Source organism: Rhamphochromis sp. 'chilingali', assembly GCF_963969265.1.
Source record: "Rhamphochromis sp. 'chilingali' genome assembly, chromosome: 9".
Lineage (NCBI taxonomy): Eukaryota > Metazoa > Chordata > Actinopteri > Cichliformes > Cichlidae > Rhamphochromis > Rhamphochromis sp. 'chilingali'.
Genome location: NC_137936.1, coordinates 4514955 through 4532589, shown reverse-complemented (window position 1 = coordinate 4532589; position 17635 = coordinate 4514955). Strand labels below are relative to the sequence as shown.

Genomic DNA, 17635 nt, shown 5'->3' with positions numbered 1-17635 from the left:
GACCTTACTTTGAGTTTGATTCCGTAAAAAGTGACAAAAACAGTGTCCGCTGTTCACTGCGTGGTAAGAAAAAAAACCCTAAACCTCCGAGCAAGCACCGAGTATGCTGCAACGATAGTGTAAAATTCACAGAGAAACTGCCTTCCACTGACATAACGGCTGCAACAGACCTGTACCAGGGCAAACCTCCGCCTGCCCCACTCCTGATAAACAGGTGAAAATAGAGCAACAAGACCGCTGAGTCTTTGATTTTACTTATTTTCTGCTGTGTTTTACTTGCATCTATTTGAAAGAGTGAGTGCATATAATTTAATGTTTGCTTGATGCATAAAGCTAAAAGATTAAAACTAATGAAACAAGTTTTAAATAGAGACTTTTTCATTTGATTACATTTTATATGATGGATTATGCAGAAAAGGTAGAATTGGGATGAAAGATCTATTGCTTTATCACCTATTTAGGGTGTAAATCATGTTTTTAAAAGTAACTAAGTAACTAATTACTTTTGTATATAAGTCATCAGTAAAGTAATGGGATTACTTTTTGGGAAGTAATCAGTAATTACTTTCTGATTACTTTTTTCAAGTAACTTGACCAACACTGCTAATGACACACCCCAGTCCATTTTGGCCTGTCTAGAACACCTACATGTAAAACCTTAACAGATTATTTAAAAACATAACCATGAGCTGGGGTTACCTTGTGGATGCTAAGAAGTTACGATCATTGTACTGTTGATGTTGAAACTACGTTATCCAAATCAACATCTAACATCAGCTGAAAGCAGAGCCTTGTCATTGATATTTTTATAGCTAGGCACATCCTATGATGAAAATCTTACCAGCATAATATTAGCTAGGATTTTAGAATGAGATGGTCAGTCATATACAGCCGTTCATGTGTGTGAACCTAATATATTCCAGCCAGGACAGCTGCAGTCAAAGGAACACTCACATAGCCACAGAAACAGCATGAAAGAAGGAGCTGGGGTGGAGGTGGTTTACAAAGCATTTTGCAGATATGCAGTAACTGCAGCCATGCTAAAGCAGCCTAAAGAGCATGAAGGGAATCAGCTGAAGTGGACTGGCATTAAAATCAGTGAATCTGTTAGGACTAGCGTAACTTGAGTTGATATCTATCTAGTTTATACAATTCTCCTCTTAAACCAGTCAGAGTTTGCAAAGTCCTTGATACGAAACGTAAATGTGTTTTTTTAAGTACAAAACAAAACAGTCCTGGAGGAATAAATCTATCGATGGAAAAGAAGAATCAGAGAGAAAACACAGCAGGGAGCACTATGATATCACTGCTTCCCCGAGGATAGCAGTATAGTTATATGGGTAGGGTAGTGCTGATAAGTGAGAGTGCACAGCAGCAGACGTCTAGAAGGGCATAAGAAAAGAATGACAGCGTATGTACAGCGAGCCGGGCACCACATACCTGACGCGTCTCGGACTTTCACTTTCAGATCTGCAAATGACAAAAATATCAATCAGGAAAAACAATGAACTAAAAGTGGAATAGCGACATACTCAAAAAAATAAGAGAAAAAATGGTTGCATTTGTTTTGCAGCTTGCAAAGACTGATAATAGCAACTTCATCTGAAGCCAAAAACCAAGATAATGCACTTCTGACCAGGTCAAAATGAACAATGAAAGTTCATAAAGGGAAAGCAGCCATATTTGGCTGGATTTCTGTATCATACATATCTGAAGGCAGTTCAGTGAAACATTATGGTGTCAATTAAAAAAGTAAAACTGCCTTCTTTGCTTTTTCCAGACCAGCAGGTCTAGGACAGTTAAATCCCACAGGCCAGAAAAACAAGAACACCAACCATATCTTCTACATCCAGTCTGATTTTGTAGCTTTGCTTAATACTTATTTACAAGCAGTGTAAATTATGCATGAGGTTTACTTTAGCTGTACCTCAGCACTGTCAAAATATTCTTCTGATACCTCAGAGCTGCTTTAGCCTAGATCAAACCACAAACATTGCAGGGAACTTGTTTTTCCTTGGTTCAACATTTTACTCTAATCATAGTCTGGCTCAGAGGATTTTTATGTGAAATTAATAAGAGCTGGCAGATGCCTTTTTCTGCATTTTTGTCTCAGTGCAGCTGATGGTCAGAAATTGGCACGTAAACTAAAGCTTAAGGCACGCAGGAAATTACAAGCAAAATGACCTAAATTATAAAGGAACATGACATATTTGGTTTTTTGACCTTGGCCAGATGTGTGGGTAGGCATGTGTGTAATGACAGATGCCAGCATGACTTTTGCTCCCCACAGATTCCAAAGGATGTCATGTCAGAGCCGGTGGTCACATAAAGGGACAGATCCTTTCAAAGACAGAGGAGGAAAATTCCATCGTTAAAAAGGCTCTGAAAGGATGAGGGTGTCGTTAACGTCCATCAGCCTCACTCTGGAAAATGATAGGGACTCTTCTATTTCACCGCTTTTGGACCAGTTGAGGGAGCATAAGACCAGCCAGACGTATGTGGCTTGAAGGACTCCTTCATTATACGCAGGTTGTCTTTCTCAGCACATCTTGCTAATAGGGCTCTTGTCTTCTTCACTCTCCCTTCAGTAGAAAAACTGTCAGCCTTTTTGGCTCCTGGTGCTCAATACTCAGCTAATGAGTGTGATCTGTAGTGAATTCCACTCTATAGAGATAGGTGAAACAAATGCTGGCAGAGGTGGTAGTGCTTTGACACCTTCATCCATGCCATGTTTTTCCCCGAGACAAAGTCACTGAAGCGTAGCAAATCCTTTACTAATGGCATAATGGTACGCTGCCTGTACAAAGCTGATTTGATGAGACACTTCTGAACTTTAGATGTTCTACTTTGTCACTACTGTTTTCAGATGACATGGAGAGCGAGTGCAGCAAGGGGAGTGTCGGAAGGAGGCTGGGAGTGGGGACGATAGGAGGGGAACAGAAAGAACAAAGTAAGCAAGAACTGATGATGTGCCCAAAGGAAATCATGATCTGTCAGTGTGAGACCAACAAAAAGATTCACCTGTCCTCTGTCAAAAGCAAAATCAACGGCAAATTGTAAACAAGGCAACTGCAGCAGGGAGACCTCCGACTGCAAGTGTGGGTCCCCTGTTTGCTGTGGGGAAACGTGACACTCCCCCTTAAACTAACTGGTAACTGGCAAGGATGAGATAGAAGAAGGCAGATAAAACCCACTTAATGATCTCATCTAAGGATGCCAGATAGCCAAGCTTTTCTTAGAATTTGCATCCAATACCAGACAGAAGAGCAGGCTTTCATGTCTTCCAAACTGCTCTTCGTTCAGAGCCTTTTATCTTAGCCTAATTTAACAATTGTGAGTTGTTGGTGTGCGGAGAAACAATTTTGCATTCAGTGTTCTCATAAAAGCCTTAATTTTTATGCATTTATTAATACTAGGAATAAAATACATGGGGTTTATAAATGGGTATTATTTTGGCCAAATCTTCATTTTACAGTTTATAGCTTTACATTTTCATATTTGTAGCCTTTTCTCTCTTTGTTTGTTTCTTCACTTTTTCTCAGTGCAATTATATTTAAATCCAGTTCCCCATCTCTCTGCCTCTCTGTGGACCTGGCCTGTACCATTGCACTTACAACCCTCTCCTTTCACATAATTGCATGACCGTAGTCTGTCTTTGCTTGTGATTTGCCACATGTTGTGCCCATCAAAATAAAGTCCTGGCCCTGCCTGCATGGACTGAGAACGAGTGACTGAAGATTCTGCTCTTCCATCTCATTCACTACAAAGAATCAGCTCTCCGATTTGGCTCATTCACAAATGGCACATAGCTGTTAAATGTAACATCATTAGCCAAATTCAAAACACATATAGTTAGGTTCATGTGAAGGACTTGGAAGTAAGGACCCAGAATGCAGACAGAGAGGACGGTGGAGTTGATCAAAAGGCGAGTCCTTCATTTGATTTTTGTCCAATATACAAAATCAAACGGAAAAAAAACAAGTCCAAGAGAAGAGCAACTAAAAACTGTGGCTAGGACACACTAGGACACAGAGAACCTGAACTCAAACAGGGACTGAAACAGTAACTTAACAGTGTGAAGTTAACAGTATGCTCTGACAACAGCAGGAAGGAAGAAAGCACTATACATACAGGGAGTGCAGAATCATTATGCAAGTTGTATTTTTGAGGAATAATTTTATTATTGAACAACAACCATGTTCTCAATGAACCCAAAAAACTCATTAATATCAAAGCTGAATGTTTTTGGAAGTAGTTTTTAGTTTGTTTTTAGTTTTAGCTATTTTAGGGGGATATCTGTGTGTGCAGGTGACTATTACTGTGCATAATTATTAGGCAACTTAACAAAAAACAAATATATACCCATTTCAATTATTTTTACCAGTGACACCAATATAACATCTCCACATTCACAAATATACATTTCTGACATTCAAAAACAAAACAACAACAAACCAGCGACCAATATAGCCACCTTTCTTTGCAAGGACACTCAAAAGCCTGCCATCCATGGATCCTGTCAGTGTTTTGATCTGTTCACCATCAACATTGCGCGCAGCAGCAACCACAGCCTCCCAGACACTGTTCAGAGAGGTGTACTGTTTTCCCTCCTTGTAAATCTCACATTTGATGATGGACCACAGGTTCTCAATGGGGTTCAGATCAGGTGAACAAGGAGGCCATGTCATTAGTTTTTCTTCTTTTATACCCTTTCTTGCCAGCCACGCTGTGGAGTACTTGGACGCGTGTGATGGAGCATTGTCCTGCATGAAAATCATGTTTTTCTTGAAGGATGCAGACTTCTTCCTGTACCACTGCTTGAAGAAGGTGTCTTCCAGAAACTGGCAGTAGGACTGGGAGTTGAGCTTGACTCCATCCTCAACCCGAAAAGGCCCCACAAGCTCATCTTTGATGATACCAGCCCAAACCAGTACTCCACCTCCACCTTGCTGGCGTCTGAGTGGGACTGGAGCTCTCTGCCCTTTACCAATCCAGCCACGGGCCCATCCATCTGGCCCATCAAGACTCACTCTCATTTCATCAGTCCATAAAACCTTAGAAAAACCAGTCTTGAGATATTTCTTGGCCCAGTCTTGACGTTTCAGCTTGTGTGTCTTGTTCAGTGGTGGTCGTCTTTCAGCCTTTCTTACCTTGGCCATGTCTCTGAGTATTGCACACCTTGTGCTTTTGGGCACTCCAGTGATGTTGCAGCTCTGAAATATGGCCAAACTGGTGGCAAGTGGCATCTTGGCAGCTGCACGCTTGACTTTTCTCAGTTCATGGGCAGTTATTTTGCGCCTTGGTTTTTCCACACGCTTCTTGCGACCCTGTTGACTATTTTGAATGAAACGCTTGATTGTTTGATGATCACGCTTCAGAAGCTTTGCAGTTTTGAGACTGCTGCATCCCTCTGCAAGATATCTCACTGTTTTTGACTTTTCTGAGCCTGTCAAGTCCTTCTTTTGACCCATTTTGCCAAAGGAAAGGACGTTGCCTAATAATTATGCACACCTGATATAGGGTGTTGATGTCATTAGACCACACCCCTTCTCATTACAGAGATGCACATCACCTAATATGCTTAATTGGTAGTAGGCTTTCGAGCCTATACAGCTTGGAGTAAGACAACATGCATGAAGACGATGATGTGGACAAAATACTCATTTGCCTAATAATTCTGCACTCCCTGTACACAGAGGGGAGATCGTAACAGAGAGGAAACATCTGGGAACAAAACAAGACACAGGTGACAAAAATCTAACTGCTGAGACAGAGACAAGCAACGCTGAACACACACAAGGTTAGAAAATAAAACAGGAAACCAGGACTAAGACCCATGAATCTAACACAACACTATAAACCAGGCCTGGACCAAAAGTAAATAAACACAATGACAAGGCCAACTACACTTAGAAACTAGGAGAGAGGTGACATAAAAGGGAACTAACATCGTTTCATTAAGAACTAAGAATTAGAAACATAAATAACAAAAACTCAAGAGACACTCTGAAATAAAACCAAATTTAAAAGACCAAATACTAAAGGACTGCTTCACAAATCCAAAATAAAATGTGAACCAACCAAATCTCAAAACCTAATGTCATCGACCCACGGACCCTGATAATGATTGACAGCATTTGCTACTTTGTTAACATAATAACTGCTGTTATGAACAAACAGCATACTACTCTATTGTTGAGGTAACTGTGCTTGATATTTAAAGGTTTAACAAACATCCACAGCAGACCAGCCTTAGAGAGCCAGTTTAGTTGAGACAAAGTTATCAGTTTATTCCTCAAACACAGTTAATACTCACAAGGGGGGAAATGCATACTCATAAGATATATCAGATAATGTGAATAGTATGGTGCTAATGGTCCAGTCAGGTAGGACTAACTTATTGCACAGATGATGTATATTTTGTAAGTAAATAAATAAATAAATAAATAAAATAAAACAGTTTTTGCTACACTGTAAAATTGTCACTAACCTATGAGCAAATTACTAAGCTGCAGTCTTCACAACGGTGAAGATACCACAGGTAGTGCCACACTGGCTACTTCCATATTTTATATATGACATATGGTGGTAGATTTAATCAACCATGGGGACACTTTGCTGTGATTGATTATTGTTATGTCTATATTAACAAAACCCTCGCCTGGCCTTATATTAAAGGTAACAAAATGAAGACAAGGACAAGAGCCTTGAAAACAAGCGTTGCCGAGCTGAAATATTTGTAAAACAATGCTGGTGGTTACAACTTTTTAAATGTGGAAAAGCTACTTTCCTCTTCAGTAATTACAGTAATTTAGAGTTTCGGGCTGTTGGCTCTGATATCCACTTTGACAAAGCAAGCACTATGATATCGTCACTTTCAGAGATTGTTAAGCTTTTTTTCAGTTCCCCATCAGCAGAAAGTGACTTTGAAAAAAACATTAAACATGCAATTTAGCCACATACACAAGTAAAATATGAGCAACAGAACCAATGATAGCCACTAGGTGGAATAAGCAGTGACAGGAGTTCTTCTGTTTTATCCAATCTAGCACCAACTATTTAAAAATCAACCAGATGATAAGTGGAAATAGGCTCAGTTCCATGCCTTATGGTTCATTTGCTCGTTTTTGACCACAGTGAAATCCCCAACAGATCCTTCTCAGCTTCTCACTTTCTATGTTTATAACCTCAAAATATACTGAGCCTGCTTCTCCTGTAATCAACACTGTGTCAAAAACACCAGCATTCCTGCTGTATCCTCCTTCTAGATTGATGGGTCCTAATTGCATGACCCTCTTTGTTCAAACAAAATAAAAGGAGCATAAAAAGGGCAGCTGGTAGACTGCATAAAAGCACAGGATGTGACAGAAAACATGCACAACGCCTGACTAATTGAAAGGAAAAAGAGGCATGGTGCCAAAGCAGATGGTTTTTAATAGAAGCACATTAAGAAGTCTGATAAGGAGTATTTACACACTGGGTTTATGGTACCTGCTAATCATCTTTTTAACTTGGGTCTAGCTGTTTGAATTGTATGATGTGGCTGAGCAGCATACAAGAAACAAAAAGTTAAGATCAGTGTAGCACTGAACCACCACGAACAAAACCTCATTCAGGGAATTTGTATTAACTGTTTACCTGCTTGCTCATTAAACAATGTGATTATGTAATGAGCCAACCACATGGTAGCAAATTAAGACATTTAGGCATGAAAACATGGTAAAGATGACCTACTGAAGTTCAGATTGAGCATGAGAATGGAGAAAAAAACCATTTAATTGACTGTGAACATGGCATGGTGTCAAACAGGCTGGTATTTCAGCAGCCGCTGATCTGCTGGGATTTTCCCACACAAGTTTATGGAGAATCACAAAACAGGAAATATCCAATGACTGTATAAATAGGTAGCCTTTCCTTTATTCATTAGGAGTCGTGCTTTTGGCCAGCTCACAATGTTTCGTATTTATAAGTTTTATAAAACTTTAATGGCTCCGCAGAAAACAGGTTTTAAATGAGCAAAGACTTTAGCTATTAGCTATCTGATGATAAAGCCACCCAAAATGTTGAAAATAATCCCTCAGTTTCAGTGATTACAATAAAAATGCTTTAAAAAAATGGAGACCTCATAAAACACGGCCTCGTTAAAGTCTCCGAAATAATGTGCCCGAAAAAAAGTGCAGGACTTCAACAACGTCAGCATGTCCAGAAATCCAGTTGTGCGACGCATTGAAGACTCGTCAGCCAACATTAAACCGCACAGCTGCTATTTTTTTTTTTTTTTTGCGGGAGTGGACGAGAGCCCGAGTACTTTAGGTGAGTAAAAAATATATTCCACAGTACCCGTGTGTTAATAAGCATGCATGTGCAGGTACACATGCTTCAAATATCAATAATGCGCTTCAATGCCACCACTACCCTGCTTTTGCGCACCACTTTCTTATATGCGTTTTTCTTGTTAACACACAGAGTACACACCTCTGTGCACAGCACACAAAGTCAGCTGATCTCAGCTGATGTTTTTTCTCTGTGCTGTAAATTTTCTGTCTAAGAAGAGGCTGCTGTTCTGAGAAGCTAAAGCTTTTTCTGAATAAATCAATAAAGATCCATTTATGGAAAGCTGTGATGAAGGCAGTTTTGTCTTTAATTATATTCAACAATATAACATATTTGACCACTTTTAAGTGACTTTTCTAACTTTAATACACTAAAGTTAAGGTCATATACCTAACTTCTGGTAAGTGCCCCAGCCGCTCCTATATTTTTATGTATGTGGCCCTCAGTGACAAAGTTTGGACACCCCTGCTGTAGGGAAACCTCCTGCTCTAGGCTCAAGTACCTTACCTGCTCAAGTCTGCCCACCCTGTTGTCTCATCCCACTCCACAGCAAAAAGTGCTAGTAGTATTTAAACAAAGCAATAATGTGCAAATAGGAAACTAAAACTGCCTTCTGTCTATAAATATCGCTTCAAATGAAATCAAAACGGATTTATTTTAAATCCAAAATAACAAGTTTCCCAGTTTAAAGATGATTCTGTTCAAGAATTCACGATCGCCGTAGACATGCTCTGGAGTGAGGCTTGCTCTTATCTGTTAGATGATGTTTGCAGGTATCAATGCAACGCACTAACTTAACTCACTAAAACTGATCCATTCAGTGCTGACGTCACAGCTCTGCGCTGCCGGCGTTTTTAAATGCCCGTGCACTGCAACAGTGCCGTGCATTAAACTTTGTTTTCTGTTAAATGCTTTCACACTTTTTAAAATCTCAGCTTACATTTTCTTCCCTCCTCCTGTTTTAGCGCTACGCTCTTCTTCCTTAGTATTGAGAGCTGTCTTGGCAGGCGACATAGGCAATACTGCCCCCATAGTTTGATGTAGTGTATTGCAGTTCCAACAACACATTTACGTGTTATTAGTATACATCGCATCGACCAATTTTTATAGTCGACATCATCGATTATGTCAACAAATCATTTAAACAGCCCCAGAAACAGGTAGGTTTACCAACATTACATCAGTACTTTTACTAAACAAATCACTGATGTTGGAAAAACTGCATTATTCATGAACAACTGGCAAAATAAGACAAGTTACAATTTCTTTTTAATTATGATTATAACATAGTTACAACCAAGAACTGGCCACCACAAGAACTAAATGTTTCACCTCTATTTGACTAATGTCCATTAAAAAAAAGATTTACGCAGAGCAACAAAAATATTGCTGAGGTCATTGTTAGAATACTTTTCCCTCTTCCACTGGCACACACAAATCAATACATCCGGTCCTAATGAGGTGAAAAAAACATCCTGATGAGGAAGAACTGTCTAAATAAAAAAGCTGCTGCACCAGTATATTATGGGAACTGCTCCTCCCTAACAATCAACTTTGCTCCAGCAGCTGTCAGTCCAATCACAGCAAGGATTAGGATAATTAACATTTTCTACCCACAGAGTTTTCTAATCAAGTATAAAGTTTGAATAGTCACAGATGAATGGTGCTGCAGGGAATTGTGTGTCACACATGTTCAAGCTTCCCCACAGCACCTTCACCTTCCATCTGGAAATATATTGCATCCGAGTGAAAATTACCTATATTCAGTTCTCTGCTGATTTCAAGTAAAATCTAAAAAATAAAATAAAATAATTCAAGACCTGATTCTGAGCCAAGCTATCAAAGTCACACTCAAATGTGGAGATTTCCCATATTTACTAAGGGAATGGCAGGAATCCTACATTGTAATGTGGGCAAATGTAATCCAGGCATCTTGTAATGAACTGGCAGGGGGCCACAGCCAAGCCAATTAAATGATATGAGCCTGGCAATAAGTGCTTTTTATTTCATGACCCCAAGAAAACTGCTGCAACTAAATTTCATCATCTCACAATGCACTAGTTGTAGGAAAACCTTCATGCCTTCACACCAAAAAAAATAGATTACTCCTCTCATTACAACTTTCAACTGGCACTTTCAAAGATTTTGTACGGGCTAAGGTGTAAGAACTAAAGTGCCTTTCCAAATTTCAATTGCTATTTCAGTTTCCTGTGCCCTCAAAGCTGGACCTGGGATAATACAATTTAGCTTTGAAAAGTGTGAAAAGCTAATAAATGTGATTTCTCCCATATTTCATTTCTTTTAAAGCGCTGCAGCCTTCTTGCTGGAAGTCCCCTTGTGTTGACAAAGCCTCATGCCAAGTTTTCTTTTTTTCTGTTGTGTCAGTTGGATCCTTGTATAAGCAAACAGGCTAATGGAATTAACCTTTCCACATGCCGGGCACTACATCACGGCCAAGAAAGACAAGCAGTGCAGGGAGGGGAGCACAGGCAGACTGTCAGCATCAGCCCTGGGAAACCAGGATGGATGACCCCAAAGTTAACCTGCAGACCCACAACATACTGCATTTCTAAAAGCATGAAGTCAACTTGGAGTAGATTTAAATCTGAAATGCATTTGATAACAGTTTTAAACAAAATATGATGAAATTTGATTATTATTATTTATTAATATCAGTTTTTGTAATGACTTGATCCAAATAGTCATCATGCTAATAATTAAATAAGAAAAAAAGGTTTCCAAAATAAAATAGTTTAAGTACTTTTAAAATCTTGGATGAAATCTAGCTGTGCCTCTAAAAGTTTCATAAAATGTTTGTGCCAGCAAATAGTAATTATTCACATTCTTGGCATGTGGAGTTCTGGGCTTCCAAACATGTACTTGTGTTTTGGAACAAACACTAGCTGGTGTTTTGAAGCTAACTTAATGGTATTAACTGCAGCCAGCCTTTCAAGAGATAGGAAATAAAGGCTGAGAAGCCTCTGTGCCAGCGATAAAGCAGGGTTATTATTCAATTGTTGCAGACAGTGGGATATTACTTCCTTACAAAGATGTCAGAACTGTCTTCTAATTAGCAACTTCACAAAGTCAGTTTGGAAACTGTGATGCTAGTTTGGCTAAGCTGTCCAACCTCTTCTAAAGCTAAACTGGCTTCAAGTAACTACAGAGAACACTGGTGGTTGTCTTTGACTTAGCTGTACAATAAAATGTGTCCATCATCATTGTGAAATAAAAGAAAATAATTAATCATATAGGCTATTTGGAGGGCTATATATTTTAAAATTATGATTGTAATATTAGTTAAATCTATTTTTTATATATTTTTTGGTTTGTTCCCACACTTCTTTATTCCTTTCCTTAAAAAGACCCAAATGAACTGAGATAGCTATCAGCTTGATGACTAATGGAGCAATAGGTTCAAATAGTCAAATGATGTAATTATGACATAAACTATTAAAACATAGCTGTATGCAAAGAAGCTTTTTACATTAAGAGCAGTTTACACTAATGCAAATGAGGGATAAAAACGATATAAAACTGGACAACAAAGCTAATGGTCTTTAGCTTAGTCAATGCTAGACTACCTTGTTTCATGACTTTTCTAAAAAAATAAAAACAAAAACAAACAGACATGATATTGGTGTCTGGCTTTGCTTTCATTGTTATTGGTATCAACAGTTTGTCTTTGGATGCTTGCACAAAGTTTTTGACTTAAGTCCAAACTGTTGGCAAGTAGTGATAGAGCTCTGATGATGATGATAATGATGCTTTCTCTTGATCTCTCTCCCAGCACTTGTTGGGACTATTTTTATTGCAATCATAGTAACATAATGTGTCCCTATGAACTCCATTATTTTATTGCTTTTTACTTATTTCTCATCAGCTCGCCTCCACGTGCCATGTGGTTGTGGGTGAGGCCCTGCACTCACAGTGCGAGCAGAGAAAGCACAAACTAACATGACCATAAGTGACAGCAGGAAAGAATCTCAGACTGAGATAGAATCAAACTAGTATAAATATTTCATTTATTTATTTTGTTTATCTTCTGTTGTAATTTATTAAATGAATGAATCTTGCTGAGTGTATTTATTTCTAATATTATTAAAGCAAGAAGAGCCTGATATTTGCCTTACACGTAAAGAGTAATTCCAAGTTTCTCCCTCAGAGTAGCATGACCACAAATGGCAGCATAAATGCTGACCTGTGAGCACACGTCCCACTAAAGGATGTCAGGACCTCATGTCACCCTTATTGAGTCTGATTCTGACATAGATGAGTAGCCAGCTGGAGGTGATTTGTAGGGCTATGGTAGTGCTCCTCCTTTTCCTCTTCACACAAAGGAGCAGATCCCAGTCCTGCTGCTGGGTTGATGTATTTCTACAGCCCTGCCCGGTTTGACTCATGTTTCAGCCACTTCCTGACTTAGTGTTTTACCGCAATGATAGTTTTGCTGAGTGTATTTCACGTTTTTTTCTTATTGGAGATTGACATGGTGTCACTTCAGACTGTCATGTGTCTCTTTTTATACATGCAATGTCCCAACTACCTGCTTTGAAACCCAAGTGAGAAATAAAGTACAGTTTTACATATAATCCATTAATTCATTGGTTTTAGTTCTGCTAAAAGGACATGATCCCTCACTGACTTCCTGCTCATGAACAGCTGGTAATTGCTCTTGATGGAGCACTTGGACAAGTTGGATGAGACTGCAAATGGGATTTTAGTGGTGCTATAAGCACTGACATTATGCTTAAACCCAATGGGGAATTTACTTATGCTACCTCTACAGTCTGTATAGTCTCTGTATGATACTTCTCTGTATCGGGCTCACGATTGTAATGAGGCTGATGCACTGTGAGTGGATTTAGTGAACTTGGCTTGAAACATATGAGTATTCATACAAAGTCTGTGTCCTCACAAGTGTTTTTGTCTTTTATTTTTTAAGACTCACTCTGAATGTGACCTTCATTGTACTTTATACTGTGAGGGAATGAAAAAGTTAGTTAGCTTGTTAGTGCACTGGGGAGCCCACAAACAGACTTAACAAAAAGAGCAGTCTCTACACGAGCGCATATCCTCCCACCATAGTGCTTTTACTTCCCAGGATATTAATAGAAACAACAGGCCTTCTCTAACAATAACGTGAATCCTTCACTGACATTCAGCAATATTTATTTGAGGGATAAGAGACATGGCAGATTCTTAAGTACAAGAAAATTGATTAGTTCTTTTGTATATTTCCAAATCGAGTCATGAAATTAACCTGGAATGAAATTACTTGTGAGAGACAATGAGCGGTGCAGGAATAAGATTGATATAGAAGAAGTAAATAGAGCATTTGATGGAAGGTAATGCCATCAATATTAGCCCCACACTGGCCTCAATTTGGTATCTACATGATGGAATAAAAATGAACCCTCAGTGTTATTGGAAGATAGTATCATTCCCTCTGTGAGTAGAGTACTAAACAGCAATATTGGGAGTCTGCCAGCAGGTAGAGGAGGTGTGTGTGTGTGTGTGTGTGTGTGTGTGTGTGTGTGTGTGTGTGTGTGTGTGTGTGTGTGTGTGTGTGTGTCCTAGAGAGAGGCAGAAAAAGAGAGGTCAAAAGAGAAGATTGGGGGAAGCGGAGATCTGGAGACAGTTACACAGAGGTGTACTCAAGCTGAACTCTGTGGGCCAGCTTGGGCCAGGCAAATATGTTTTTAGAGTGGATGACTTATGCACCCTGGTCCTCCTGAGTAAAGTGGAGGCCACTTCAGGTGCTCTTCTGCAGACCTGGCTCGCCCTCTTGGTTAAATCTCTCAATAGCTAGCACACTAATCTTCTTACAGTAGATGTATGTTGCTGGATGAGAATCAAGTGAAGGCAAAGTCACCAAAAAAAGGATATACCAGGATGTACAGAAGCCCACAATGTCTCCTCTCACAATTGCTATTAAAAGCTGTAATCTGGAGATAACAAAGCTCGTTTTCTCGCGATAACAGGTTAAATTATCTCATTACCTGAAAAGCTAATGGCTTATTTCTCAGAGAAATTGCATCTTTATCACACAAAGCTGTCTTTTGTTTTCTCTAGATCATTGGAGGACTTGTAAGCCATGAAAAGCATTCTCTCTTTTTTCTTTTTTAGAGGTCGGCGTATGATTTGCACCAATTTGATTGGTGCTGGCTCTACCACAAAGACACAATGCAATTTCAGCTCGTCACAGCATCGACTTCATTCTAATCAGATAAGCTGATCAATAACTCCTGCATCTCAGTGTTTCAAATGTGCGTCTTGCACCAAGTAGGCAGAGAGAATGGTGAAATGAGAATGTACTTGTTTGCAGTGATAACTAAATCTTAATTTATAATGACAAAATATGATTTGTAGGATTTTACAAGGTAGCCAGAGAAATTAACTTAACTGATAACACCATTATACCTGAACAAATGACTAGCAGCTGTGCACAATGACCAGTTCATCCGACTTTCAGGTAGGGCTGGGCCATATTATACCGTTCACGGTAATACCGGTATAATGTTAGGCAACGATAGGAAAATGAAATATCGCGATAGAATGGGAGTAAAACGCGCATGCGCAGTGCCTTTGTTTTCATACGCACATGGCCGATTGTTGAGTGAAATAGATGAACCAGAATTGGTTTGTAAAAATGGTGCAACTTCCGTGATGTGGAACTGGTTTGGTGTTTGTCCGTCAGATACACAACAAAGCACATTTTTTTGCAGAACATGCAAGCAGCCGTTGTTATTGTCGTATTTGTCGGACTAAGATGCTCTTAAATCTGGGAGTAATCTGGGTCCTAAACTCCGTATGCTTCAGGTCAAACAACACTGCAGCATCACTTAGAGTTAAAAACTGTCTAAATTCTTTCATCTTTAATAAAACGATCAGCATTGCTGCTTTACCAGGTGTAACTATAAAGTTTAACTTCCAGGCATCCATGAAAACAAAAGTTATTACATTTAACGGAGTTAGAAGTTAGCAGGAAGCTAGCAGAAGTTAGCTCGCTAGTTTCGCTAGTTACCTAAGCATGATATTACATGTTCTGACTGAGAGATTTCTGAAAAAAATCAAACGTACAGCTCTGCTATCACTTCCAACATAAATGAAGACAGGAAACTAAACAGCAGTGACGTTTGTAGGGTTACTGAAGTTGGGCTAGCTGGTATATAATGATGTGCTACGTGATCGCTAGCGACACAGCTATGTTAGCATAACATAAACAGTGAAGCTGGAGGACGAACACTAACACTTTTCCACTTATAAAAGTTAACGTGAAGGTTCTTCATGGTTAGAGACAAATGCAATCGCATGGCAGGATGCTGTAAACGGACCAAACTTCAGTCAGGAGAACAACTGAGATAATCCATCCACAATACGAGGTTAGTCATTAATATACTGCAACAACATGGGAATAGAGCAGCTGCCAGAGAATTCAACATTAATGAATCAATGGTACAGAAGTGGAGGAAGCAAGAAGAATGAGTTTAATAAAGTTTGATTTATCTGACTGCTTTTTTTCGCTTAATGTGCCTTATAATCCCGTGCACCTTATGGTCCGAAAAATGCGTACTGCACACTGCAGTTTAATGTTGCAAAGCACCTCTTTTTAACTTCAGTGGATATTATACATGGTTATGCTCAGGATATGTCAGCCCATTTCTACTGGAAATGCCTTTTGGTTAAACTTTCAGCAAGGAATTTGCATTTGCACTGTTACATTTTTATAAAGCTTTAATGTACATAAAAACCAGCTTCTTGTTTAAGTGAAAATAAATGGAAGGTTGTCTTTTTGCGCTAGTAATGTTGTGGAGTTGTATTTTGTCTCGCATCAATTATATCGTCGGTTATATCGTTATCGCAAATTTTCAAATATATATCGTGATAAATATTTTTGGCCATATCGCCCTGCTCTACTTTCAGGTATCTAAACTTTGGAAGAAAGACAGAACAGCTGATGGAAACAGAGCAGTCAAAACCACGTAAGGTCCACAAACAGACGGACTTTGGGCTGTGAGGTGACACTAAACTCCCACTTGTGTATTTGAGCACGTTTCACTTAAAGACCCTTCCTCACTCTGAACATAGTGATCAAATTAAATAACATCCTAGAAACCTTAGCCTTGCATTCCATTGCAATTTAAATGAAACTGTAATCTTCTAGTTATGAGGAGCTCTCTTTTAAACCAAAGTCCCATGTTTTGTCACCACAGTTATGCTAATGTCTAGAGAATAAGAGTATTACTACTACACATGACGCAATACAGTGGCTGTCCTCATTTACTCTGAGTGCTCGAAAGCACTCCTTTAAATTTTAATTAAATAAATCATCTAAAAAACATATTAGAAGAATAAATAACATAAGTTTAATAGAAACATTAGGAAAAGTAGGTGGGTGATTAAAAAATCGTCACTTATTTTGGACAAGACTTGTGTAGGAAACAACAGAGGAAAATGTGCATCTTTCATTTGAAGGTGAGAAGAGCTGATAGGAGGCCAACGTAAGAGACCTGTATATAAAATAGAGCTGTAATAAAGGATCAGTGAACTGGTTCTTCTTTTATACAACACATCTCATTTGCATACATGTTCATACAAGCATTTTTACTGTATCTAAGTCTAACACTCATATTCACACTTCAATGAATGCAACGGGAGCAACTCTGAGGTCAGTATCTTGCCCAAGCATGCTTTGGCATGCAGACTGGAGCAATCATCAACCTTCCGATTAGTAAATGACCTGCTCTTCGTCCTGAGCCACAGACACTCCTAATATACTGTGGAGGTGAATCACAGAAGGCTTTAAAAACAAACAATCTATCCATTTTCTTGACTGCTTATCCAGCTCAGGGTTGCAGGAATGCTGGGAAATATCCCAGATTCCAGAGGGCAGAAGTGGGAGACATCCTGGACAGGTCGCCCGGTCTCTAAAATGTGGACGGGTTGAACCCAGAGGAAACCCACGAGGCACAGGGAGAGCACATGAACACAGAAAGAGAATCCAGCCAAATGTGAGGTTAGAGCTCAGAATCTTCTTGCTGTGGGACCGATTTTTTAAAATCAGCTTAGATGCACTGGTAGAATACTTTGGCTTGCAGATTGGAGCAGCCAGCGATCAAACTGTGAACCTTCTGATTAGTATATGACCTGCTTTACCTCCTGGTAGCCGGGTAAACTGAGACAAAACGGGAGTTGCTGTCTTTTCTTTGCTCCAGAAGTCAACAGCTGCATTACGAAGCATTTGCAATCGGGTCAGTTGAGCCTCTGGCGTTGGAGTACAGATGAGGATCTGTGCAAT

The 17635-nt window shown here is 39.3% G+C and overlaps 1 protein-coding gene across 3 annotated transcripts in view; it reads right to left on the bottom strand.

Moving 5' to 3' along the window:
- Window positions 1–17635, bottom strand: part of iqsec1b (IQ motif and Sec7 domain ArfGEF 1b) — a 235928-nt gene that overhangs the window by 172280 nt on the left and 46013 nt on the right. For 2 of the 3 annotated variants that reach the window (XM_080890607.1, XM_080890606.1), the window contains exon 2: window positions 1441–1470. The exons of the other annotated variant lie outside the window; for it this stretch is intronic. In XM_080890607.1, coding sequence (XP_080746733.1) covers window positions 1441–1470 — 30 coding nt within the window. The remainder of the gene's footprint in view (window positions 1–1440; window positions 1471–17635) is intronic. 3 annotated transcript variants of the gene reach the window in all.